The sequence below is a fragment of the Hippoglossus hippoglossus genome, chromosome 15 (genome assembly GCF_009819705.1).
Source record: "Hippoglossus hippoglossus isolate fHipHip1 chromosome 15, fHipHip1.pri, whole genome shotgun sequence".
Lineage (NCBI taxonomy): Eukaryota > Metazoa > Chordata > Actinopteri > Pleuronectiformes > Pleuronectidae > Hippoglossus > Hippoglossus hippoglossus.
Genome location: NC_047165.1, coordinates 3,536,255 through 3,561,262, shown reverse-complemented (window position 1 = coordinate 3,561,262; position 25,008 = coordinate 3,536,255). Strand labels below are relative to the sequence as shown.

Sequence of the window (25,008 nt, the reverse complement as noted above, 5' to 3'; positions counted from 1 at the left end):
CTGATAATTGATTAAAGCCGTGTTTATCATATCATCTCTTCACTGTAAAACCATAAACATAGATCTGTAAAGTTCTTCATATTATTACAGTTAAAATAATAGGTAGACCCTGGATAGAACTCATCCATGAGACAAAGCTGTGATGATGTTATCTGGTACATTTTAGAGGAATTGAATAATCTGTGTCAGTAAGTGATGAATAGATGTGAATCATAGACTGATGTGTCATGTACTGAGCTTTCTAAGGAAACCCGACTGTCTCAGTCCTCATCTATTCATCCCTGTTGTCTTTCCTCATCAGTGTCAGAGTTGACACCCTTCCTCAAGTGTTACCCAAGAGGAAACCTTTCACAGGAACTGAAACTAATGACTGACACATTCCTTTCATTCCTCCTTTTACTGCCTCTGCCTGGCTTTGTCTCTGGGTTTAGTATCTGATCTGTAATCCTGTGTCTGTGTCGTTGTTTTTTTGGTGTGTGGCAGGTCCAGATGTGTTTCTGATCTCAGTGGATGAGAGAGCCAAATATGATCAGCAGTTTCACAGCCTCGCTCCGACTGCAGGGGGTTACATCACAGGTAACAGCACCCAGCAGTGCTACACTCCCGCATTCTATCTGAAGTCACACCCTGGTTCGTCGTTACGCTGCTTTCATTTCCATTCAAAGCAACATGGGTTTCACGTTTTCCTGATAATTTCCCCTCATGAGCAGATGACAACAGAGCCGGCAAACCTTCTTCTTTCTGTCAGGCTAGACACTGTTAGGTGCATGGCTGATTCCCACTGGTGTAGTTACAGCACTGCCACTGTAAATATACTCAAAATTCATTCCAGAGGACAAATTCATAGCGGTTTATTTTCTACACTGTCCAATTCTACATGAGGCCCCCTGTGGACCTGATGAACTGTGCATCCAGACAACAGACTGTGCTTCACCCTGTTTCTGTACCATCAAATAACTAAATAAAACCAAGCTTATCAGAAGCATGAACACTTTAACAGAAATGACAGAAACCATCTTTGAGAAACGCATATTTAAATGTGTACTTTTAATTATTAGCTTCATGTCCCATCTGTTAACATGGAAGGGGGCATATGTTTATGACCTATAATGCAGCCAGCCACGAGGCTTCACTTTATGGAAGCTGTCATGTCGTCCATCTTTATGATCCAGACAACCTTCAGCAGTAATGCACTTACCGGGCACATTCCCAAGACGTTTTGGATTCAGCCATGGTTTGAGGTGACCTTTCTGTGCTTTGATGTCACATCCTGTTTTTGTTTGTCCATCAGGTGACCAGGCCAGGAACTTCTTCCTCCAGTCAGGTCTACCCCCTCCCGTCCTGGCCCAAATCTGGTGAGTCACACAGCGAAGAAGTTGAGACAAATCCACACTAGTTTGCTGGTTGTGTTTGTCCGGCAGTGCGTCAGTCTTCCTGTTCACCGGTGACAAATGTTTTCTCCGTGTACCTGCAGGGCTCTGGCCGACATGAACAGTGATGGCCGAATGGATATCTACGAGTTCTCTATCGCCATGAAACTCATCAAGCTGAAACTCCAGGGTCACCCGCTGCCCCCTTCGCTCCCTCCCAGTATGAAACAACCCCCCCTGCCTTTACCCCCACAGAGCGGCTTTGGTAAGACACACACAGTTGTTGATTTTGCTGTGGTGCTGCACTGCTGCTTACACTCAACACATAAGAAATGCTACACACAGATAAATGCCACATACATGTGATTTTGCGGCTTGTGTGATAACTGCTTTATGTCACGATGAAAACAGACGGTGATAAAACTCTGTTTACTGGTAAAACACTGCAGATCACTGTGTGACAGGAATGAGGCTCTCGCTCTCTCAGCTCTACCACTTGATTATTGCGCCTTAAGTGCTGATCAATAAAGTTATAAAACCAGTCTAAAGTAATAATTATCTTCTCCTTCAGGCCAAAACATACACTGAAGCTCTCACACGGCATTTACTGCATATACGGCATATATGTCATATATAATATATATAATGTCAGATTCAGTCGTGGAGAAAAGCTGATTGTTTTCGCTCGTGTTTTTCTTGCGCAGCTTTGAGCAGTTGTGTTTTTGTAAAGACAATGACTGATAATCCTGTGTTGTGTATGTGTTTATCCTCAGGCATGCCCCCCATGGCTACCATCCCAGCTCCTCTTTCAGCCGTGCCCCCTCTGCCCCTACCCCCTCTGCCTGTCGGGGTGTCTCCCCCACTGGTCTCATCTGCCCCGCCTCCCCTCCCCCAGCCCATCGCCAATGGAGCTCCTCCCACAGGCATGATCCCGCCCATCTCGGGCTTCCCCCACCCAGGTAACGTAACAACAACAGCAGGGGAGGGGGTGTTGAATCTGTAGCAAATGTCAGTGTCGACCAAATTTAAGCTCTTATTAACACATTCTATCCACAATTATATTTACATTGTAGAGATTCAGGTGATGGATTATATCTGTATGCGTGTTGTCCTCATCCAAAGCTGGTTTCAGGCCTTCTCTTGAAATGTTCCAGAGGGGCAGTATGTGAGAAGGCAAATGTTCCAGAAATGTTCCTGTTGTTGTAAAGACGTCTGACTTAGTCTCCTGCTGCGTTCTACATATGTGACAACTCCAGAGATAGTCCAGATCCAATCGTCCGGACGTTCTCCTGATTTCTTTTCTGAAAATGGCTCAAGATATTTGACCACAGCCTCAGACTGAAACTTTCTATTTTTCTGTGTCTCTCAGCTCAACCTGTCAACAAGTCGTCTTCATTCAATCGTTCCAGTGCTAAGCTGCAGAAGGTAGCGTCATTTGATGCTGCTGGGTAGGTTAATTAAATGATTCTGCTTCACATCAATCAACTGAAGTGAAGAAATATATGGTTTTTCAATTTTCTTTCCTTTTTTTAAATTAGTTTTTCCCAATAATCTCCCAAGATTTTAACTTACTAAATGTGTCTCTTGGTCTATTAGTGTCAAATTAACTTAGGTTGTAAACAAGTATAATTTTGCAACCTACAGAACATTTTACTTTTCCCTTTGCGTTGCTCGGGACTCATTCTTGGTTGTGTCTTTTCATTGCTTCTCTTCTTGCTGTAAATCCCGTCACTGCGCTTGTTTGTCCCAGCAGTCTGCCCCCCTGTGATTGGGCCGTTCCTCAGTCCTCAAGGCTGAAGTACAGACAACTTTTTAATTCACACGACAAGATGATGAGTGGACACCTCACAGGTACACACTCACACACTCACACACTCACTCACAGACACACACACAAAGATATCATCATTCGTGATCATTAGTTTTTCATCGAATTTTCTTTGTGTGTGTTCACATGTTCCAGGTCCACAGGCTCGCACTATCCTGATGCAGTCTAGTCTTCCTCAGGGCCAGTTGGCCACAATATGGTCAGTGCATTGAATAATTACCTGAAATTCAAATCATTTTAACCTTATCAAACCCGCAGATGCACTTAAAGGACGTCAGTGCTTCAACAGGAATATTTGTCTCCTCTAGGAGTCTGTCAGATATCGACCAGGATGGAAAACTGACGGCTGAGGAGTTCATCTTGGCCATGCACCTCATAGATATGGCCATGTCAGGGTTACCGCTGCCCCCTGTGTTACCACCAGATTACCTCCCACCCACATTCAGGTAAATGCTGTAACCAAATACCACATTAACTGACTAGTGTGTTTATGTGTATTTACACAGACCACAAATACTTCAGGTATATTTATTTTTTTAGTTTAAGGTTAATAAAGGGGAAAACTACATTAAAACAGTTTAACTGCCTCATATTTTACAAAGAAACATCATACAAAATATTACTGTGAACATAGATTGAATTCTCCTCAGATGTGTGGAGTGACGAATGAATGGGAGCTGATAGTTTGCAGTGTAATCATTGTCTTTGTGTGTGTTTGTTGAAGGCGTGTGCGGAGCGACAGTGTTCAGTCGGACCAGAAGTTCGTTCAGGAGGAAATGGAGGAGGAGACCGAGAGCAGCCAAGATAAGAAACTACCAGGTTTGGTCCTCGCCAGCTTTGGAACTGGACACCTTCATGTTAACTGTTCAAACTGGAGCTAGGTCTTGTCACAGTCTTCGCAATGTTAGCTTGAAGAGGATTAATGGTGAACAGAGCTGCTTCAACAACTGAACTGAACTGTCTAACTTTAAAACACTTCCTACACCAATATGAGCATTTTTTATTTGATCAATTGTCTGTTGATGCAGTGGTGATAGGTGGTGCATCCTACTGCTTGAGGTCAACACTTTTAGTGCTTAAGCAAGACTAGAAATAAGTTTTTTGCTTTGGATTATGTATTCACAACTTTTGAATGCTACACCATAGTATCTAGTTTCGTATGAACTAAGTTTGTCTCTCCGCAGTGACATTTGAGGATAAGAAGAGGGAAAACTTTGAGCGAGGAAACCTGGAGTTGGAGAAGAGACGTCAGGCTCTGCAGGAGCTACAGAGGAAAGAGCAGGAGCGACTGGCTTCTTTGGAGAGAGAGGAGCAGGAGAGGAAGGTGATGATACTGATCCCTCATTTCCATACTATCTGCTCATTGTACCATTGTCCTTGTACCAGCCACATTCTCTCATGTCTTTAAAATATATCAGTTAATTATTTAGATTAATTAGTGTTGAAACTAGGAGGAACCTTTAAAAGAAAAAGGGTAACCAAAGCAAAATAAGAGCTTTTCATTCTGTCTGCTCACGTTTGTTCTCATTTCTTCAGGAGCGTGAACGTCTCGAGCAGGAGAGGAGACGACAGCATGAACTGGAAAAGCAGCTGGAGAAACAGAGAGAGTTGGAGAGAATGAGAGAGGAGGAGAGACGCAAAGAGATCGAGAGAAGAGAGGTAAAGAGAAGAGGAAATGACTCAAGTATCTGCATCTTAATTGAGTTGATGTTCAGCTGCTGCAGCCGTGTAATTTCATTTGTTGCAGACAACTGAGAGGCCTTTCTCTTACTCCCCATCACCTGCTTCACTTGTTAGCTCTTACACTCCTGCAGCAGGTGGCTTGCTGTACATAATGACGTGTATAATATAATATTATAATATGATGTGATGCAATCTGAACTCGCAGTGTTTTTGGTAGTTTGTAACATTTTGGTGTGTGTGTGTGTGTGTGTGTGTGTGTGTGTGTGTGTGTGTGTGTGTGTGTGTGTGTGTGTGTGTGTGTGTGTGTGTGTGTGTGTGTGTGTGTGTGTGTGTGTGTGTGTGTGTGTGTGTGTGTCATTTGTCCAGGCTGCTAAACGTGAATTAGAGCGCCAGCGTCAGTTGGAGTGGGAGCGTCAGCGACGGCAGGAGCTTCTGACTCAGAGGAACCGAGAGCAGGAGAGTATCGTGCTGCTCAAAGCCAGGAAGAAGACCCTGGAGTTCGAACTTGAGGCTCTGGTAATGAAACACAAGCACCCACAACTAGTTACATAATCAAACATGCTAGTGGACTAGAGAATATATAATAAATGAGCTTGTCAAATTATTCTCGAAACCTAACAACATGGCAAACTGTATGTTTCTGTCAGAGAGCATTGGTATAAACGGCTGCAAATAGAGGCACACGCTCAGTTTTACCAACTTAAACAAGTCAGCCTATCACAGAAAGTTGGTGTGACAATGTCGGGCATAAACGTTTCTCACAAGATAAACCAAACGCAATCAGCCAGTGCCAACAGGAAGAAATGAAATGGCTGACAACTAATTCTGTCTGCAACCCAATACTTTGTACATACATCTGCAGAAACCTGATAGTATATTCCCTTTTCATTTCCCCTTCCCATCCTCCAGAATGATAAGAAGTCACAGCTAGAGGGCAAACTGAAGGATGTTCGGTTTCGTCTGTCAGCTCAGCGGAGAGAAGTGGAGCAGACCAATCAGACGAGAGAAACACGCATCGCTGAAATCACCCTGTTACAACAGCAGCTGCAGGTACGAGAGAAAAATGTAAACCATCCACCAAGTGAACACGGATGGGTCAGATAAACAGGTGTTACAGTAATGACCAGTTCACGCAGTACAATTCTCATCAAGGATTTTGAATAAGAAAAAATTTAATGGAATATGTGATCATTATGTTTACTTTCCTACTGTCCAGGACTCACAGCAGTGGCTCGGGAGGCTAATTCCTGATAAACAGTGTCTCAACGACCAGTTGAAACAGGTTCAACAGAACAGCTTGCACCGTGAGTTCTACACACACACGCTCAACACACACTACTGCACATTACTATGCTCATCTTGCCGTGTTTTCACGTATTGTTTGTGATTGGATTTTTTTCTGAGTATGTCTGTGAATGATAATCCTGACCTCCGTGTGTGTGTGTGTGTGTGTGTGTGTGTGTGTGTGTGTGTGTGTGTGTGTGTGGGTGTGCGTGTGCGTGTGCGCATGTGTGTGTTCAGGTGACAGTCTGTCATCCCTGCAGAAGGCTGTGGAGCAGAAGGAAACCAGCAGAGAGCAGCTACGAGAGCAGCTGGATGCTGTGGAGAGAGAGACGAGGGCCAAACTGCTGGAAATAGACGCGTTCAACACTCAGCTGAAGGTAAACACTTCATCAACCTGTGAATTAATGCAGGACAAAGAGATTAAAGCCACATCTACATGAGCTAAATGCATGTCCTAATCACTATGTAACCAAAGACACTATAGGCTGAATGTTAATGAAATAACAGTGTTTGTTCACAGTAATTGTAGCTGCTGGAGATACAGGCTTGAGTGACAGAGCAAAAAGAAGTTAAGGCTTTAATCAACCCATGAAGAATAGCATAAAAATACTGGATATGAATCTAAAACCAGGTTACAATGAAGGAGGACTATAAGATAATTATTTGTTATATATTTTGCACTAATGATGGTACTAAATATTATCGCTTAGGATGTGTTATTGATTTGTTTTTGTCAGGAAATCATGCATGGTGCTACTATTTTCACTAAAGTTGGAAATAGATTTTCTTCAAAGTTTGCGTAGCTGAGCTCCTGTGTTAAAACACATTTCACTCTTTCACTCCACTGACGTCTTTAAAGAGGTTCAAAGCTTAAACAATTTCATTTAATTATTTTAATAGAAATTAAGAATTCCAAACCACCTTATCCAAACTATATGATAAAAATTAAGTGGTAGTTTGTGCTGGTAAAATAAGTAGTACTTTAATTAGTCTATACTATAATTAATACCTTTAAAATTGGCTAATTACCTAGCTTGCTAACCCAGTAATTGTTTTGCTAATATAATGTTATAATCAATGGATTCATGTTGTTCCGTCCCTTATAACCTCTGAAACTATTTTGAATAATTTAGTGTCAATATTCCTGTTTACTGTTCAAGTTTTGATCTAATAACTAGTGACTAGTGGATCTGTGTTGGTCTTTATGTTGATGTGTATTTTGCGCCTATTAATGCTGATGTCTGTTTTTAAAAGAAGAGCTTTCTGTGCTTCGGAGTGTTTTCAGTCGGCTGCTTCATGTCACCAACAATTTACTGTAGAAAAAAAGGAAGATGGAGGGATTGTCGTTATGTTATTTCTTTGGTTTGGAGCTCAGCAGCTTGTTGATGTTTCATAGATCATCTGTTGTCACCTGTTTTTCTTCCCATTGCTTCAGGACACAGCTTCAGGTCAAAGAGAGGAGAATTGGTCCTGTGCTATATTGTAGTGTGGAGGAAGAAATGAGGGAAAGAGAGTAAAACAACCAGAAATACAATAAATACAGTTTATAATGGCCGATCTGAATGAAGCCGTTTCTTAGTTTTATTCAGTGTATTTGAGAACAAAAGGGACGGGAGTTTTCTCCAGCCAAGTCTCAGTGGTGCAGCTCTCTGTTAAACGGAGGCACAGACCACTGAGTTGTGAACTGTTTGACTATAACGCCCTCCGCCTTCCTTTCTGCACTTCCTCTCCCCAAAATCTTCTCTTTTCTCAATGCTGTGCCTCCTCTGTCCTTCATACGCTCGGGGACTCTTCAATGCTCCTCCTGCCTTTACTCTGCCTCCACTTCACTACTCCTTGTGTTTCATCCTGGCTTTTTCTTGACCGTTGCCATTGTTTCCTCCATAATCATATTCTCTTGTTTAATCTACGTAATAAACCCTTCCTTCTATAATTTCTACTCCTTTTATTTATCCCCTACACTGGCATTTGGCTCCCTTGCCCATGCCAGTCTCTGTGTGAGTTCTATGCCAACCACTGTGCCAGGATAGAGGCCCTGCGACGCCAGCTTCAGGAGGAGCAGAGAGGGAGACAGGTAGAGCACACTGCCACTGCTGGACTGGGGTGGTACTGCAATTGGGGTGGGGGGGGGGGGTTGCAGTTTGTAATAGAAAATAATATCAAATTACACAACAACCATTCTGCATTGGATTTAAAACCTGGAGCACAGAGCAGTTTTTGCATCTGGAGTGGACCAGCACTGATTATCAGAGAAAGTAAAACGCTGTACACCCTCTTGTCTCATCACTAACCTGCAAGCTTCAAGAAGTCACTTTAGTCTTTGTCGTCTTAACACTTTCAAACCAGACGTTTAAAATGCCTGGTTTGTGCAACTGCCGCTAGTGAAGCTCGGCTGTAATAGTCAAGCTGTGGGAGGTTTGACTACTGACCTTCTACTGACTCTGGTGTGCTGTTGTTTCTGATCTCAGAGTCAGGCTACACCCACATGTTTTAGTTTGAAAGAATCTGTGAAAAATCAGTGTTGCTGCGGTGACGTCTGCATTCCATGCGTGTGAGTTTTTTTGTTTTATGTGGAAAACACTGCTTTTTTAATTGGAAAAATTCTGGAGCGGGCACAGAGAAATTAAAAAAAGATGATCCTGTCACCTGCGTCCTGATCCTGGTTCTTATTGGTCACAACTCGATGACCACTGGTGATGGAAAAAACGTTGCTAACACTTAGGTATTGTTACTGATATGGAGCTAATGGAAACTGTTCTAGTTTTCAAACGTTTTAAAGTAAAAATATATGAATGTGGGTGTAGCCTCTATAACACCTCTGCAGTATTAAATACACACTAATCATTAAAATTGTTATAACCCAGAATAAAATAGAGAACTGAAAATAAACGATATCATAAAGGATATTTGTACCTCACAGGGTATTGTAGTATGTAGACAGAGCTTAATTACTGACCCCAAACACTGCAATATATACATAAAAACCCTAAAATACATTTGGCCTCCGAGCTCTCCAGTGTAGACGGGTCAGTTTTAAACGTTGCAGCAGCACGATGCTCATCACAGTGAGTCACAAGATCCTCTCCTTCTGTGAGTCAAGTCTCTTCTCTTGTCTAATCCGTACTCGAGTCAAGAATTTAAATATTCCTCCGGCCTCCCGGAAAACGGTTTGAATTATATTTCCAAAGTAAATATTTAACCTCCACCTAAGAGGTTACATTAATCTACAGTTGAATACACACGAGAAACATTTGACAAGTACCCAGGAACATTCTACTGACCTTATCTGTCTGTGAGTGTGTGTCTGTGTCTGTGTCTGTAGAATGGTTGATACTGTGTGTGTGTGTTTCAGTGCCAGGAACAGGGACAGCTACAGGAGTCTGTGTCAGCCGTCAGGGTGTGTCTGGCTCGGCTAGACTACATTATACAGGTCCACACAACAACCCAGCCAACCGGCCTCGCCCCACCCCCCTCTCTTATTCCACCTTTTTTATCGAACTTACTTCATCCTTTCTTCAATCTCTTCTCTGAAACCACCTCTTGTTCACTTTCTCCTCCTTTTTCTTCTCAACTTTTCCCCAGTTCTGTCTTCTCTCTCTTCCTCCTGTTTTGTGCCCCATCTTAATTCGCCAGGCTGGTGTTAGCTCACACGCTTTCGTAGTTGACGCTGTACGCAGTTGTGATGCTAGGTTAGCCGGTGTTCTAGCTTAGGTGAATTTATATAATGCTACTGTCTGTATGCTAGCAGAGAATGTTTCAGCCAGACAAGGTGTGTGTGTGTGTGTGTGTGTGTGTGTGTGTGTGTGTGTGTGTGTGTGTGTGTGTGTGTGTGTGTGTGTGTGTGTGTCCGTGTGTGTGTCCGTGTGTGTGTCCGTGTGTGTGTCCGTGTGTGTGTCCGTGTGTCCGTCCTCTTCTTCCTGTTTCAGGTCCTCCGTCAGTCTCTTCTCTCTGATTGGTTTGCTTGTAGGGTTCCTCACGTTGGTTGTTTGGCTGAAACACGACGGCTGCCTTGTGTTGCTATAGTAACAAGAGTAGTGTTCTAATGGCACAGCTGGTTGTCATGACTACACAGAACTCTCCCACCACATCCCGTACCCCTCCTCACCCCCATAGTTTTGTTTATTGTTCACCTCTAACCCCTCCCACAAACATCCTGGGCCTTGTGCAAGCTTCGCCCCCCCACCGTGACCGGAGCCTTGTGTTCGAGGCCGCGTCCGTCCCAACCTCAAGTAGTTATAACCCCCCCCCACTCCTCCTGCTGACGCCCCAAGAGTTGCACTGGAATCAAATCCTGCTCACACAGAGAAACCAGAGCTGCAATGAACACACAAGAAACAGTGAGGGAGGAAATCGGTTGGGATACAGAGACTTTTACTGGATCACTAGTTACTCATTGTTTGCCCATTGTTCTTTTCTTGAGAACTTCATTTACCCAGCAGCTTCACTGTCTGTTACAGGACTCGTTGGTCTTCTTGTCCCTGGCGACAGTTGTTAGTGATTCTGGCTGTAAGTTAGGGGTCGTTGTCAGGCTGCAGAATGAATCAGACGCCTCCCTGATGGTTTTGCATGATTGATCTGAAGAATCTACAAATGAAAAGTGTCCAAAACTCAATGCCAGTTCTGTTTGTAGAGATCCAAAATATTTTTCTAAAGTTGTGTGAGTCGGCCACAAAACAAGATGTTGATATCAGCTTAGTTTCTGCATTTTTGTGGCCAAGCTGCTGATATGACAGTTGAGATTTTTGTATACCTTTGTGCTTCCTTCAATCCTTCGAAGAACCATCAGCCATTTCCTGGACGGACAGACTTTCTAGATGTGGACAGAGTAGAAAGAAATTACCTTTGTTTACTGTGTCACTCCACTTCAAGACTGATGTGCAAAATCAATGAGCTCCTTGATTGGACATTAAAGTATTCACCGTGGTTACCGACAGCGACGTTGCATCACCTCAGTGAAGGGGCGGAGCTTGCCTTGATCACCTGACTAATACTTGCTGCTGTTGCTGTTGTCGTTTGGTGTCGATGGTAACCCGTAGCAACCGACCCCACTGATCCCCCACTTCCTCCTCACCGCTGTTCCTTCCTGTATCCCATGATACTTTGCAGGAGCTGCGGGAGATCCACATCCGGCAGCAGCGACATAGACAGAGAGAGCTGGAGGGAGACACACACTCACTGACACACACACACTCTAACATACACACTCCGATCGAGAGGCAGTCTGCGGAGCTGCATGAGAGCAGGTAAGAACTTTATTCATGTTATTATATTACAAGTGTTGTTTTTCAGTGTCCACCAGGAGGTTTATCTTTCCCCGTCGTGCTGCAGGTTGTCTTCAGACGAAGGTGTGAGCTGGAGGGATGATGAAGCAGGAATCTCTGCCCCCGATCCTCCGAGCCCAACCTCCATCTCTGCCCCTGACGCCTGGCTGAACAGAGTGACTCAGGAAGAGGAGGAGAGGAAGAGGAGAGGGATGGAGGAGGAAGAAGAGGGCCGGAAGAGTGAGGGGTCGGTAGAAGAGATGGAGGACGAGGGAAGAAGCAAGAAGGACATGCAAGATAAATTAAGCAAGCTGTTCGGCCAGCCGGCTGACCCCTGGGGTTCATCAGGTGTGTTGAAGTGTGTGTCTGCATGAAGATTAGCACAAGAGAAATTGATGTCCAGAGTTTAAGCAGGAATTCAGAACCCAGGTGGTCCGCACAAGTAGAGATCATTGTTTTGACTGAAAAGTTATAATTCATAAAGGAAGAAAGAAACTCCTGCATCTAAAGTTAATGAGCTGAATTCTGAATTGAATTGCCAGAAACTTTTACCGTGTTGTCTTGTTATGTCCTTTCCTTTAGGAGATATGAAGGTTTAGAGATTTTTGTGGTAGTGGTTTGTGTTATTTTTGGGATTAAAAGTCAGTCAATTATAATTCAATGTATTAACTATTGGTTAATGCTTTTTATGATTTTATACTGTTTATCTGAGCTATATCATTAGGATTTAATGTTGGAAATGCCATTTAGCGACATATCTGTTTTTTCTTTTTTCGCTGGATTGAGTATTTAAGTACCGTTGATTTGGTATTAATTAGATTTTAAAAGTGTTTGATTTAACTCAGCGAACCATGTCGAAACTCTGCTCTGATATCTCCGATTATTCTGTGTATTTGCAGTGGAGAAGACTCCAGGACCCAGTCTCTTTGACCAGAAGACAGTCGCCAGCGGCTTCGACCAGCAGCAGCCGCCGCAGCATCAGCCGCCGCAGCATCAGCCGCCGCAGCATCAGCCACCGCAGCATCAGCCGCCGCAGCATCAGCCACCGCAGCATCAGCCACCGCAGCATCAGCCACCGCAGCATCAGCCGCCGCAGCATCAGCCACCGCAGCATCCACCGCAGCAGCAGCTTCCCCAGCAGCAGCCACCGGTGAAGGTGGTGTACTACAGGGCTCTGTACCCATTTGATGCTCGCAGCCATGATGAGATCAGTATCGCTCCCGGAGACGTCATCATGGTATGTAGAACGTACTCACTAATGCAGTAACCACATCAGCATGGGAACACAGGGTGATGATGATGATGATGATGATGATGATGATGATGAAGATGAAGATGAAGACAGAGGTTGTGTGAGAATGTGCAGATGCCACCACATCAGAATTTTCTGTTTAATGACTTTACCTCAAATAAGTTTACATGCAGCCACTTAAGGTCTCACGTACAAACAGTATTATGTGTGTATACCATAGACTGTAAATAAAGATGGACGATGCGTCTCCACTTCCTCTCACCATCCAAAATGTCCCGGGTACGAACGCTGCCATCTTGCACTGGAGTTACCTAGAATGACATACTTAGATGATGTCCCATCTGCTAACATGGAGGAGAGGCTGGGGCTTCATGGCCTGTACTGCAGCAAGCCACCAGAATGCAATCAAGATCTTTTAGTCTCACTTGTGGCGGCTGACATGTCATCCATCTTTACGTGCAGTCTGAGTTGTATATGAGTGAACAGATATATTTTATCGCTTCTTTCTATGCGTGTGTGTGTGAATATGTATTAACTGTCTCTTCTCTCCTCTACTGTGCAAACTGAAGGTGAAGGGGGAATGGGTAAGTTCTCGCCCCCCCCGCCCAGTGTTGTGCCTCCACCAATCATAAGCCAGCACTCATCTGAACTCCTGGTGTCATGTCATGTCGTCTCCATGTGCATTCATTTGACAGCGGATGAATGTGTCTGGCTTTTTATTTAATTTAATCAAGTCATTTAAGTCACATCTGTAAATGTCGTTGAGTTTGTTTTGTTTTCACAGTTAATATTGTTTAACTAAAGAAATACAAACCTTCACCGACTCTCTACCTCTATGAGTATAAAGTCAATATTCCCCTTTATTATAAACATGAATCCAGTCCACAGCTCAGTCACTTGGCAGGTTTACATTAAAATACTGCCAAACTTGCCAGTGAACAGACTCACTGGTGCGTTGTGTTGCAACTTCTATCACAACGTTACTGGAGTGAAGCTGAGGCTCATCCGGGTTTACTGCAAAAGAAAACCTTGGCAGTTGAACACAAAACACTTGTAGTGGACATTTTATGAGACACTTGCCCAATAAGTTCATATAGTAGCCACTGCCACCAGGTTGCAGCTGCCAGCAGAGGCGTTCGATCCCAAAGGTTTTTGTAATTACCTTTTATTTACACCCACATTTCTAAACAAAGGGCCCAGGTTGAAGATTATAGGAAAATCCTCTTCAAGTGGACAGAGTCAGGTTTTCATTATGCAGTTATTTGGAGTTGATGATGAGTAATTGAGTTAATAATCAGGATTGTTGGCTTGAAACAAAACAGTCCTGGAACCAGAGCACAACATTTACAAAAAGAGGTAATTTACAAAAGATATTGAGTTAATCATGTTTGTTATATGTTTATTTTTCGCACTCCTCATCCACTAATTAGCTTTTTTTTTTACCTTCTGGAAAAGCTGCTGCTGTTGTGGACATTGTTTTGTCAGCTGTTCTACCATGAATCTGAACACACGCCTGTCTCTGAGTTTGTGCTCCTGCTTCTATCTAAACGCCGCCCCTCTGCTCCGACAGGTGGACGAGTCTCAAACAGGTGAACCCGGCTGGCTGGGCGGAGAGCTCAGGGGCAGGACGGGTTGGTTTCCAGCCAATTACGCAGAACGGATACCGGACAGCGAAGCACCGATCAGCCTGCGCGCCACAGCCTCAGTCACACCCACGTCTGCCCAGCAGCCAATGACAACGCCTCCTCCAGCACCTGGACACGCCCCCTCATCCGCATCCTCCGCCAACAGTAACTGGGCCGACTTCAACACAACGTGAGTCGTGTGATGTTGACATTATTTCATTTCATTAGTTCATTTGATTTAAGTGGTACTTTTGGTATATAAATATATATACCCATTAAAACATATAATTTGAGTTGTGTTTTACTTTATTTGTTTCATTCCACCTATGAGTGTCCTCAGGTGCTGTTTTAACAAATAGAACTCCTAACTATATTATTATGTTATAAACTATTTATTTAATACTTTTCAGTTATTCTTTATGGACAAAATATGTGAAATTAACACAACATATACTTCTATGAATGTGCTAAATAAATGGATTTATTAGTTTTTCCACTGACTCCAGATTAAAGACACCTAATTATCAACCTGCAGCTTTTTTTATTAAATATGTATCATGTGGGTGTACATTTCCAGTTGGCCCTCAAATACAGCCAGCCAATCAGACAGCGAGGGTTGGGACGCATGGCCGACCTCTTCAACCAGTCAGAATCCATCGCTCAGCGTTCCCTCAGCGCAACTACGGCAACGCTCTGCCTTCACACCTGCTACCATGACGACAGGCTCCTCCCCCTCACCTGTGCTGGGACAGGTAACTCGTCTTATTCTTAAGTCTTGGAACTAAATAGTGTGAATGTTTCTCCAACTGTGTTTCCCTTAGGTATAAAATAATAATGCTGCTGTTTCTACATGATCTTCTGAACCGAGTCGTACTGTGATTGTGTTTGTCAGGGGGAGAAGGTCGAGGGTCTTCAGGCTCAGGCTTTGTATCCCTGGAGAGCGAAGAAGGACAACCACCTCAACTTCAACAAAAATGAGGTCGACCAGAGTTCTTCCATCTCTCCTCTGTTTTAATTGTATGTTTGTGTGTTTTTGTTTGTATTAAATCCTGATATATGTTATCGTTATTGTTGATATAGATAATAACAGTGTTGGAGCAGCAGGACATGTGGTGGTTGGGTGAACTGCAGACTGGACAGAGAGGCTGGTTCCCCAAAAGCTACGTGAAGCTCATCTCCGCCACCGCGACGCCTCCTGTTGTTATCGCAGCGCGCAGCAAAAACACCAGGTAGGTTTAAATGTTGTGTACGAATCCTCAGTTTGTCTCGGTGGTGATCTTTCCACTTCACAGGGTTTATTTGCTCTAATAACAGAGGGTCACTGTAGATTTGTTTCAAAGATTTCACTCCCTACTTTCTCAGCTTTCTGTTTCTCATTTCTTGCTGCATCTCACATCATTTAAAGCCTCATTAAGGGAAGAATAGCTACATATTCAGAGGCATGACTTCCACTCCATGGACATTTGAATACTAAATACTAGTTTGGACTGAGCCAGTAGCCAAATGATTAAACTAATGTGTTTGTCAGTGACAAAACACTGTTTACAGAAGTTGCCTGAAAAGATTTGATTAATCTCAGGAGGATTTTTGTTATAGCTGAAATGTTAGACTTCCACACTTCCTTACGAATTTGGCTTATTTTGTATTGTAAAACTAGAAAAAAAGCTTCTTTATAGTTTAAGTACATTTTTCTCTTTTGTCTTCTAGTGAGTCCGGTGTATCAGAGAGTCCGCCCAATGGAAAACGACCCTCCCCTTCCCCAACAAAACCCTCCGACTCTGGTGAAGGTAAAACATGCACATGTACATCTGTATATATTTTTAAAGTTTTAGGTGTTGAAGTGTCATTGACTCTGTCTATGTGCATCTGTACAGAATATGTGGCCATGTACACGTACGAGAGCAGTGAACAAGGCGACCTGAGTTTCCAGCAGGGAGACGTCGTCATGGTGACCAGGAAAGAAGGAGATTGGTGGACAGGCGTAGTCGGTGGCAAAACTGGAGTCTTCCCATCCAATTACGTTAAACCTCGAGACTCTGCATCAGATGTAAGAGGGAATTCAGAAGAAGTGAGATTGGATTAGGATTCAAGAAACATTTCCAACGACTCTAAACTTTATTTCTGTTTTTAGTCTTTGGGACCAGCAGGGAAGACGGGCAGCTTGGGAAAGAAACCAGGTGAGATTTCTCTTGCTCTCTATTATTGTTTTATTACCTGTCGTCGAATCTCTGCTTTCTGTCCTCGATGATATTGACGTGATGTTGTTCTACTTCTTCTTCTCTCTGTCCTTTTGTTCTGCAGAGATCGCTCAGGTGATCGCCCCCTACAGTGCCACCGGGGCGGAGCAGCTGACCTTGGCTCCTGGGCAGCTCATCCTCATCAGGAAAAAGAACCCAGGGGGCTGGTGGGAGGGTGAGCTCCAGGTACAAACTCTAATGTATAAATATAGTATATAATATATAAACATAAATATGTAATCTATGCAGAGAGAGAATAATCATGTTGACTGCATAAAACGATTACATCACTAGCAACATGTTTTTACTTCTATATCATATACTATATTTGATATTTGTAGTTATTGGATGATGCAGACGCTTGTTGTGATTCACGACTCATAACTGTGTTCTGGTTGGTTCAGGCTCGGGGGAAGAAGCGCCAAATAGGTTGGTTTCCGGCCAATTACGTGAAGCTGCTCAGTCCCAGCACCAGTAAGACGACGCCCACAGAGCCGACACCTCCTAAACTGGCTCCTGCCAACACAGGTACACTCACACAATGGATTTAATTTGTTCAAGGCTGGTTAAACGGCATAAAGGAAGTATTTTGAAACAAGTTTTATATACTGATTGATGTTTAAAAATGTTTCTACTATTTCTGTAAATCCAACATAAGAGTCTCGGGTTTGTAAGTTTAGAGTCGAATTGTTTGTGAATGTTGATAATAAAAGACAATAAGTGGAAATATTAACGATCTCTTTCTGTGGTCGTGAAGCTGTGTGTCAGGTGATCGGCATGTACGACTACCTGGCGCAGAACGACGACGAGTTGGCCTTCCAGAAGGGTCAGGTGATCACAGTGCTCAACAAGGACGACTGTGATTGGTGGAAAGGAGAGCTCAACGGGAGGGAGGGTCTGTTTCCCAGCAACTACGTCAAACTCACCACGGATACCGACCCGAGCACGCAGTGTGAGTGCACAGAAACACACACACTCGCACACACTATCCCACGTCAGTCACAAAACACCGCACATCATGTACTAAAACCAACATACTCTCAGTTTAACACTAAAAACGCACACTCTCTTCCTCACGTACACGTACACACGTACACACGTACACACACACACACACACACACACCCCAGAGCCAGGTGTGGAGATGCTGTCCCTCTCTCAGTCTTTGACCCTTAAGTTGGTTTTGCCTTTGACCTTTCACCTTGACACTCCTTTGGGCCTCTTTGAAAACCTACCGTTCATGCACCACCTCTGGGTGGTGTGTGTGTGTGTGTGTGTGTGTGTGTGTGTTTGTATGGTGTGTATGTGCATGCATGAGTGTGGATAAAGTGTTTCCTCTCTTCCTGCATGTGTTCCCTCAGCATGATCCTTCATAAACTGAGTTTCTAGAGCAGAGAACAGCGGCACTAACTGATCTTATGACCAACAGGATAATGGGTAATTTTTTGCACAATTTAGCCATAGTGTTTTTCTGGATAAAAAAATATACTTAATATAAGATTTGAATGCAGTTGAGGTCATGATGAACACAGCTGTAGAGCTGGGTAGTAAATTGAAATTATAATTTATATACTTTTAGTGAAATTACTAATTATTACTAACTTATTAATGTGATTAATTTACCAAACGATCTAATTGTTCTACAAAACTAATCCACGAAAGACAAAAAACGTAATGATAAGTTGATGAATTTCTTCAAAACACACAATGTGTGTGATATCGAACAAACGGTGAACATGATAAGAAGTTTCTCTAAATGCTCATGTCAGTGATTATTAATCAATTATTGATTCATAAGTTGATGGTTAAACAACTTCAAACATGATCAGGTTGTTTTTTGCAGCACAAACCGAGGACCGTTATTTAGATATTTGAATTATATGTCAGTTTAATACATTGAGGGCTTCTCATGAAACACATTTTTAACTTTTGATCAATCTGGTGTCTTTTCAGCTCAGTGCGTAAACAGCACGTCTGCTACGACCCTTTAAATCCACAGTTATTCAACTTCCTGCTGACGCGTCACCTGCTCTAGATCCTCTGCTTCTACGCTAGATTAGACCACACCTCCACACTCTCTGTCTTGCTGCACGCCCCGCCCACCTAGCACCCGATTGGTTGTTGTTGTTGGTGTTGTTGTTTTGTTTAGTTGTTTTTGTTGATGTTGTTGTTGTCGTCCTCTCTCTAGGATCATATCATTACCCAGAACCCCCCTCTCCTCAAAGCCCTCAAAGAGACCCACTAGGCCACGCCCACTAGGCCACTCAACCAATGGGACAGCTCCAAGAGGTCACATGACCCGGAAATGGCGACTCTCCACCAATAGAAGCCAGAGAGAGAGACAGACAGACTGTAACGTTAAAGCGCCCTCTGGTGGCGAGAACTCTGTCTATGCATGGCTCTGACTGGACTTGGCCAAACTCTGTTTATCTGAGGCTCTGGCTCCAAACAGCACTGTTCAACAGGAGGGAGATCAATAGTCAGGACTCCTCTCGAACTCTCCTCTCCTCCTCCTCCTCCTCCTCCTCCTCCTCCTCCTCCTCTTTCTTCCTCTTCTGTTTCCCCTTCTTTTCTTTTCTGGCTCCCTGTCTCTGTCGGTTAAAAGGTGCTAAGTTGAGGAGGGAAGGAAGAAAGGAGGAGAGGAAAAGAGGAGACGAGACTATTGATCTCCTTTCTCCCAGATTGGACTGATGTTTTAACTGTATACACACTCACACACACGAACACACACACACATGAACACACACATTAACATACATGAACACACACGTTAGCTCGTTAAGTGGATAGTGGGTCATTTTGTGGCTTCATGGGAGAATCTGTCATTAGCTTCAGCTCATCCCTCCCCCTTTTTTTTTTTAAAACCACGCTCCCATTGGTTCAGCAGCGTCATTCAACCTGTCAGTCACAAGTGCTGGCCCCGCCCCCACACTAACCCCTCCCCCTCCCACAGCTTCACAGAACGACCCACTATCTGCCGGAGGACGAGTCTCAATAAAGTCTTTCACTCTCCTCTCGTCACATCTCCTCACCTCCTCTCTTCCTTAATGCCAAAGACTCCTTCCTCCTGCTTCCTCGTCTCCTCTCTCCTTCTTCCTCCCTCTCATGCACACACTCTAATGAAGGAGAGGAGAGAAAGAATTGAGACACGTCCAGTAGCAGTCACAGGCTTTTTAACTTCACGTCCCCGCCGCTGCTGCCGCTGCCGCTGCTGCTGCTGTTCCCCTCTATGGTGTCACAGTCTCCTCTCGTCTTTCTGTGCTCGGCGAGGAGGCATAGAAGGGAGCGAGCAGCTGGAATGGGACGCGGCCCGTAGCTCAGGGCTGTAACTGCTTAGCATATGAGCTAACCACACGTCACAAACACAAAATACAATAAGGTACTGAGTTGGGAGCCTGCACATGTCCACACACACACACACACACACACACACACACACACACACACACACACACACACAAAAACACACACAGTGATAATGTTTTAATCCGTCGCAGTTTAACACTCTAAATATGTATTAACTTTAAATGATCCGGTTTATGTTCTGTTGTTGTTTGTTTGTTTACATGTTTACATGTTTATTGTTTTATCTGTTGCTATGATGATGAGATGCTGTCACACTGTTAAACACACCGACATGACTCGGGACAGATCTGGTACTAAACACGTCGAGGTGGAACGACTTAGGTCATTTCAGGTAAACAAGTAGCTTCACTCGTTTGCTCTCTTGCTCTGATATTTAACAAACAGACCTGAGAGCAGCGGAAATCTTCTCGTCTCAAATATCAAACTACTCCTTTAAACACTTACTCTTTTAATCGTCGCTCTATTTTACAAGCTAGTGAAACTTTTAAGTAGTTTAAACATCATCATGTTAAATCCTTAATACTGTGATTCATGTTATTATCATCGCCAAACTTCACGCACGATGATTTAAAGTTGACGTTTGGTCCCCCCCCCCCCCTTCAATGCAAACCTACTGTATGAAACATATCAACAATCATTTGACCCCATTGAAGGAACCTGTGAAGTGTTGAGTTCTGTCCCTGAGGCTCAGGAGTGAATCACACGTGAAGTGATCTCGTACGAGGAGGCGAGAGAGGACGTCACCGCTTGTCGCTGCTCTGTTGCTTTCACGTCACACGTTTGATTCCACGGCGTCTCGTTTACCTGCACCTCACATCAAACATTTATCCATTTGTTTCGCACTGAATAAGACAAACAGAAACACGTCATCTCTACAGAGCCTGAAAACCTCAGATGTCATATTTAATCCTGTCGTATTAAACAGAAACACACGGCACAGCCTCACTTTCAACTCTCAAACTGTTACCGTGGTTACGCACACCCCCGGTGTAGCTTTGCCGTTTTTTTTTCCACACACAGCATTAAAAACCAGCTTTCTCTTTGTTCCCATAGCAACAGATGAGTATTATAGTGGTTGCCATATCAGACTTGTGTGTTTTATTTTATTTGTTGTTTATCCAGATGACAGTATTGTGATTTTAATGTTTACCCTCAGAAACACAAACGATGAACGATTATTGAACTACGCAACGTTTTTATACAACAAGCAATAGAGTTATTATGATGATGATTATTATTATCAACTCGCTTGGATCCTATTGGCTCCTCAGTGTGTCAGTATTGGAGGTGAAGTGCTCTGATTGGTTGATAAGTCAAAGACCATTCGTTGTTGCACAAGCTGACGTTGAAGCCCCCGACCTCAAGATTTACCTTTTTTTTTTGTGTTTGTTCAGATCCTGGTTTTTCAGGGTCAGAGAATCTTTTATTTCTTTCAGTTTGGTAACCGATGGTCGAGACTTATCACCGTCAGAGCGAGTATTTTAGATTCGAACAGAGAGCGACCTAAACCAGAGCCACGCTGATCCTCTACATTCTCTCATCTGCAGCCGTCGAGTTCAAATCATGAACGCACTCGTCGTGGTTTCAGGTGGAAGCGGGACACACTTTACATTTAGAGCATTTTAACGTTTGTTTTTACCGTTTTTTTTTTATCAAATCACACGGCTCTGGTTTAGTTCGGTTCGATTAGTAAAGATCTGTATGGACTATGCTTAACCTGATAAATGGGGATTGGTCGATGCTTCTTATAAATAGCAACTCAGATGAATGGATTAACAGCCAAGCCAAATGTAACCAGACTGCTCTTGGTGTCAGTGCGTGCATGAATGAATGAGTGTGTGTGTGTGTGTGTGTGAGGGTGAGTAAAGCATGAATGAGCAGTTTCATGGACGTGAATGGTCAGATGGAAACTCATAGGAATAAAAAAGGAAAAATGAATGAATTACATGTACAGAATGTCGTGCTGAGGTTTTACTGATGGAGGTTTTTTCTTTGATGAAGCGGTGAATGGTCCTGATGATTAAACGCTCTGAGACAGACGGCAGTCGACTGGCCTCGTTACTCACTCACACACACACACACACATTTAAGAGGTCGTCACAATGACTTGCATTCATTTCTTTCAAAGTTTTTCCCTGAACCTCGAACTTACCATAGAACTCTTCTCTTTATGTTAATGTGACGTGTTTGTCCCCAGATAGAAGATGACTCCTCACAAAATGACTATAAACAGATGAATGAAAACTAACATGAGTAATACAAGTACACACACACACTTTCTGTTTATCTAAAAGAATATTTTAAAATACCTACAAATACTAAAGATTTTAACTGCATAAAATATGTTAATAGTGATTCATATTACTTAAAGCTGCAGGAATTAGTGTTTTATATTAACACTGAGTTCATCTGAAAGTGGTGACAGAGGTGACAGACCTGGAGAAAACGAGACAACACACAAACAGTCTGCATGGATATCATGAATTCATCATTTTTAAAAGTCCGTTTGAACGTTTACTGGGTGTTTGTCAACTTGCTGCATTATCCTCAAGTCTCGGAGCCAAAAACTGAAGGACGCCACTTTAAAGTCAGGACAACAGATTTGTCCTTTGTCCAAAAGAACAGAACGATGTTGAAAACCGAACCTCAGCAAAGACCTGTCACATCTTCATTTTAATGTTGTTACTGAGAAATTAACTGATTCCGCAGCAGCTCTTGTTCTGAGCGAAAGGTTTTTAAATATTCTTAAGATGTATTTTTTAAATTAACATTTGTTTTGTGTGATTTGAGCTAAAACTGTTCCCTCCGTCCTCTTGACTGTTTGTAAATCAATCCATCAATTGATTTTTGTAGCTAATTCTTCTATCCATCAGTTTACTGCTGCTCATCCAGGATGTGTTTCAACATATTTATAGTATTTTTTATAAACAGCTGCAAAGTGCAGACAAAAATGTGATGTGAAATAAATTAGTAAATAATTCTAGGTCTAGGTTCTAGGTTGATATCTTTAATACTTTGGTCAGTATGAGAGATGAATAGGTCTTACAAGTGGTAAAGATTTTTTAAGTTTTAACTTTGAACCCTGTAGGAACCATGACATTAAAAAAACGCTGCAGATTTACTTAATGTAGCTGAGGTTCGGTGTCAGTCAGCATTAAATCTGAATCAGTTTTATCCAACATCAGTCAGATACATCTTCAAAATCTGACATATATTCAGAAAATGATCTCCCCCTGTTGGTGGAGTGAAATGTTTCACTGCAGTTACATGAAAATATCCAGAGAATATATAAAAGGTTTTTCTGTCCCTGAAGCAAAACAGGAAGCTTTAAATTTAAATCAACAACTACTGATGTAAATACAAACTTTTATCTGACATTTCTGTGTCACACAAATGTATCTACACACATATTCTGGAGAACGAGAAACAACACGCACACGCACACACACACACACACACACTCCTCCAGACCCTCACTGTCTGTTCTCAGGTATGTAGCTGCTAGTTAAGTTTTAATGCAGGTATAACATAAATGTTTTTAACTTCTGTGTTTGAGGATGTTTCTTTGATGCCTGTGTTTGTGTGTGTGTGTCTGTGTGTGTGGGTTTGTGTTTCAGGGTGCGCTGACCTCCACCTGCTGGACATGCTGAGTCCCGTGGAGAGGAAGCGACAGGGCTACATCCACGAGCTGATCGTCACTGAGGAGAACTACGTCAACGACCTGCAGCTCGTCACAGAGGTAGAAGAAGAGCCTCATGCTCTCACACACACACACACACACACACACATGCTGCAGTTTAACTACACAACACACGATAATTAGATCCTCTGCAAGGAGGTTTAATTTCTCTATTTAATAAAATGTTATTCAATAAAATACCATAAATCAAAACCAACAAATATACAGATTAAATCATTATCACCGTGTGTGTGTGTGTGTAGATTTTCCAAAAACCTCTGCTGGAGTGCGAGCTGCTGACGGAGAAGGAAGTCGCCATGATCTTCGTCAACTGGAAGGAGCTCATCATGTGCAACATCAAACTGCTCAAGTGAGACGAGAAAACACACAGAGTGACACACACACACACACACACAGTATGTTGCTTTATTTCAATCGCATTTTAAACATCACATCAGCCTGAACGCAGTCTTTGAAGGTTTTGCCCTTTTTCACATTTTGATTATTTGGGTTGAAACAGCGATCAACATGTAAGTAGGTTTTGATATTCAGATTTTCATTTAGTATTTGTTTCAGTCGTACACACACCAGACGTCTAGACTTTACTCTGCAGAAGCTTTTAGCTAAAAATGTCACCAGAGACCAAACTCCTCACCCCCCCCCCCCCCCCCCCCCCCCCCCCCCCCCCCCCCCCCCCCGTCTTCCCCTCAGAGCTCTGAGAGTGAGGAAGAAGATGTCAGGAGATCGGATGCCGGTGAAGATGATCGGGGACATCCTGACCAATCAGCTGCCTCACATGCAGCCCTACATCAGGTCCAGCCTCTCATCCGACTGAGTCTTTTCTCTCCACGCGCACAGTTTGATATTAACGTCAGCGATGTCGTCTTTTCTCTGTGTGTGTGTTCAGGTTCTGCTCGTGTCAGCTGAACGGAGCGACGCTGATTCAGCAGAAAACAGACGACAACCCTGAGATCAAAGATTTCCTCAAGGTACAAACCACCACATCATTGTCTGCATTATTATCTGAGGTCATCATGCAAACAGAAGCTATAATTATACAGTAAGCAGGATGAGGAGGAACCCAGGACTCTGTTTTGTTGTGTAAAATTGGAAGAATCAGTGATTAACCCGTGTTTTTAAATGTCTCCTCTCTCTGTCAGAGGTTAGCCATGGACCCCAGGTGCAAGGGGATGCCTCTGTCCAGTTTCCTGCTCAAACCCATGCAGAGAGTCACACGCTACCCGCTCATCATCAAGAACGTACGTGCAGCACACACACAATCATACAATATACATACATGAATATAGACGGGTGACAAATGAAAGGAAAAACAGTACTTAATCTTTGAGTCTCCACTGAAGAGCTGATTCCTGCATCTTCCCTCGTTTGTTGTTTTGATGAAGGTGAAGAGCTCTTCATCATT

The 25,008-nt window shown here is 43.2% G+C and overlaps 1 protein-coding gene across 4 annotated transcripts in view; it reads left to right on the top strand.

Moving 5' to 3' along the window:
- Positions 1 to 25,008, top strand: part of itsn1 (intersectin 1 (SH3 domain protein)) — a 35,844-nt gene that overhangs the window by 7,929 nt on the left and 2,907 nt on the right. Inside the window, exons 3-36 of one of the 4 annotated variants that reach the window (XM_034608712.1) lie at positions 484 to 576; positions 1,292 to 1,355; positions 1,475 to 1,635; positions 2,144 to 2,329; positions 2,740 to 2,818; positions 3,121 to 3,221; positions 3,334 to 3,397; positions 3,507 to 3,644; positions 3,923 to 4,017; positions 4,383 to 4,522; positions 4,735 to 4,857; positions 5,248 to 5,397; positions 5,791 to 5,931; positions 6,098 to 6,185; positions 6,403 to 6,542; positions 11,272 to 11,408; positions 11,494 to 11,774; positions 12,326 to 12,663; positions 13,248 to 13,262; positions 14,249 to 14,493; positions 14,881 to 15,055; positions 15,196 to 15,282; positions 15,384 to 15,532; positions 16,011 to 16,090; positions 16,178 to 16,350; positions 16,435 to 16,480; positions 16,605 to 16,726; positions 16,945 to 17,068; positions 17,298 to 17,492; positions 23,524 to 23,645; positions 23,849 to 23,955; positions 24,297 to 24,398; positions 24,493 to 24,574; positions 24,746 to 24,844. In XM_034608712.1, the coding sequence (XP_034464603.1) occupies positions 484 to 576; positions 1,292 to 1,355; positions 1,475 to 1,635; positions 2,144 to 2,329; positions 2,740 to 2,818; positions 3,121 to 3,221; positions 3,334 to 3,397; positions 3,507 to 3,644; positions 3,923 to 4,017; positions 4,383 to 4,522; positions 4,735 to 4,857; positions 5,248 to 5,397; positions 5,791 to 5,931; positions 6,098 to 6,185; positions 6,403 to 6,542; positions 11,272 to 11,408; positions 11,494 to 11,774; positions 12,326 to 12,663; positions 13,248 to 13,262; positions 14,249 to 14,493; positions 14,881 to 15,055; positions 15,196 to 15,282; positions 15,384 to 15,532; positions 16,011 to 16,090; positions 16,178 to 16,350; positions 16,435 to 16,480; positions 16,605 to 16,726; positions 16,945 to 17,068; positions 17,298 to 17,492; positions 23,524 to 23,645; positions 23,849 to 23,955; positions 24,297 to 24,398; positions 24,493 to 24,574; positions 24,746 to 24,844 (4,442 nt within the window). Of the gene's footprint in view, positions 1 to 480; positions 577 to 1,291; positions 1,356 to 1,474; positions 1,645 to 2,143; positions 2,330 to 2,739; positions 2,819 to 3,120; positions 3,222 to 3,333; positions 3,398 to 3,506; positions 3,645 to 3,922; positions 4,018 to 4,382; positions 4,523 to 4,734; positions 4,858 to 5,247; positions 5,398 to 5,790; positions 5,932 to 6,097; positions 6,186 to 6,402; positions 6,543 to 11,271; positions 11,409 to 11,493; positions 11,775 to 12,325; positions 12,664 to 13,247; positions 13,263 to 14,248; positions 14,494 to 14,880; positions 15,056 to 15,195; positions 15,283 to 15,383; positions 15,533 to 16,010; positions 16,091 to 16,177; positions 16,351 to 16,434; positions 16,481 to 16,604; positions 16,727 to 16,944; positions 17,069 to 17,297; positions 17,493 to 23,523; positions 23,646 to 23,848; positions 23,956 to 24,296; positions 24,399 to 24,492; positions 24,575 to 24,745; positions 24,845 to 25,008 lie in introns of all 4 variants that reach the window. The other 3 variants (XM_034608711.1, XM_034608710.1, XM_034608709.1) reach the window with 3 other exon arrangements.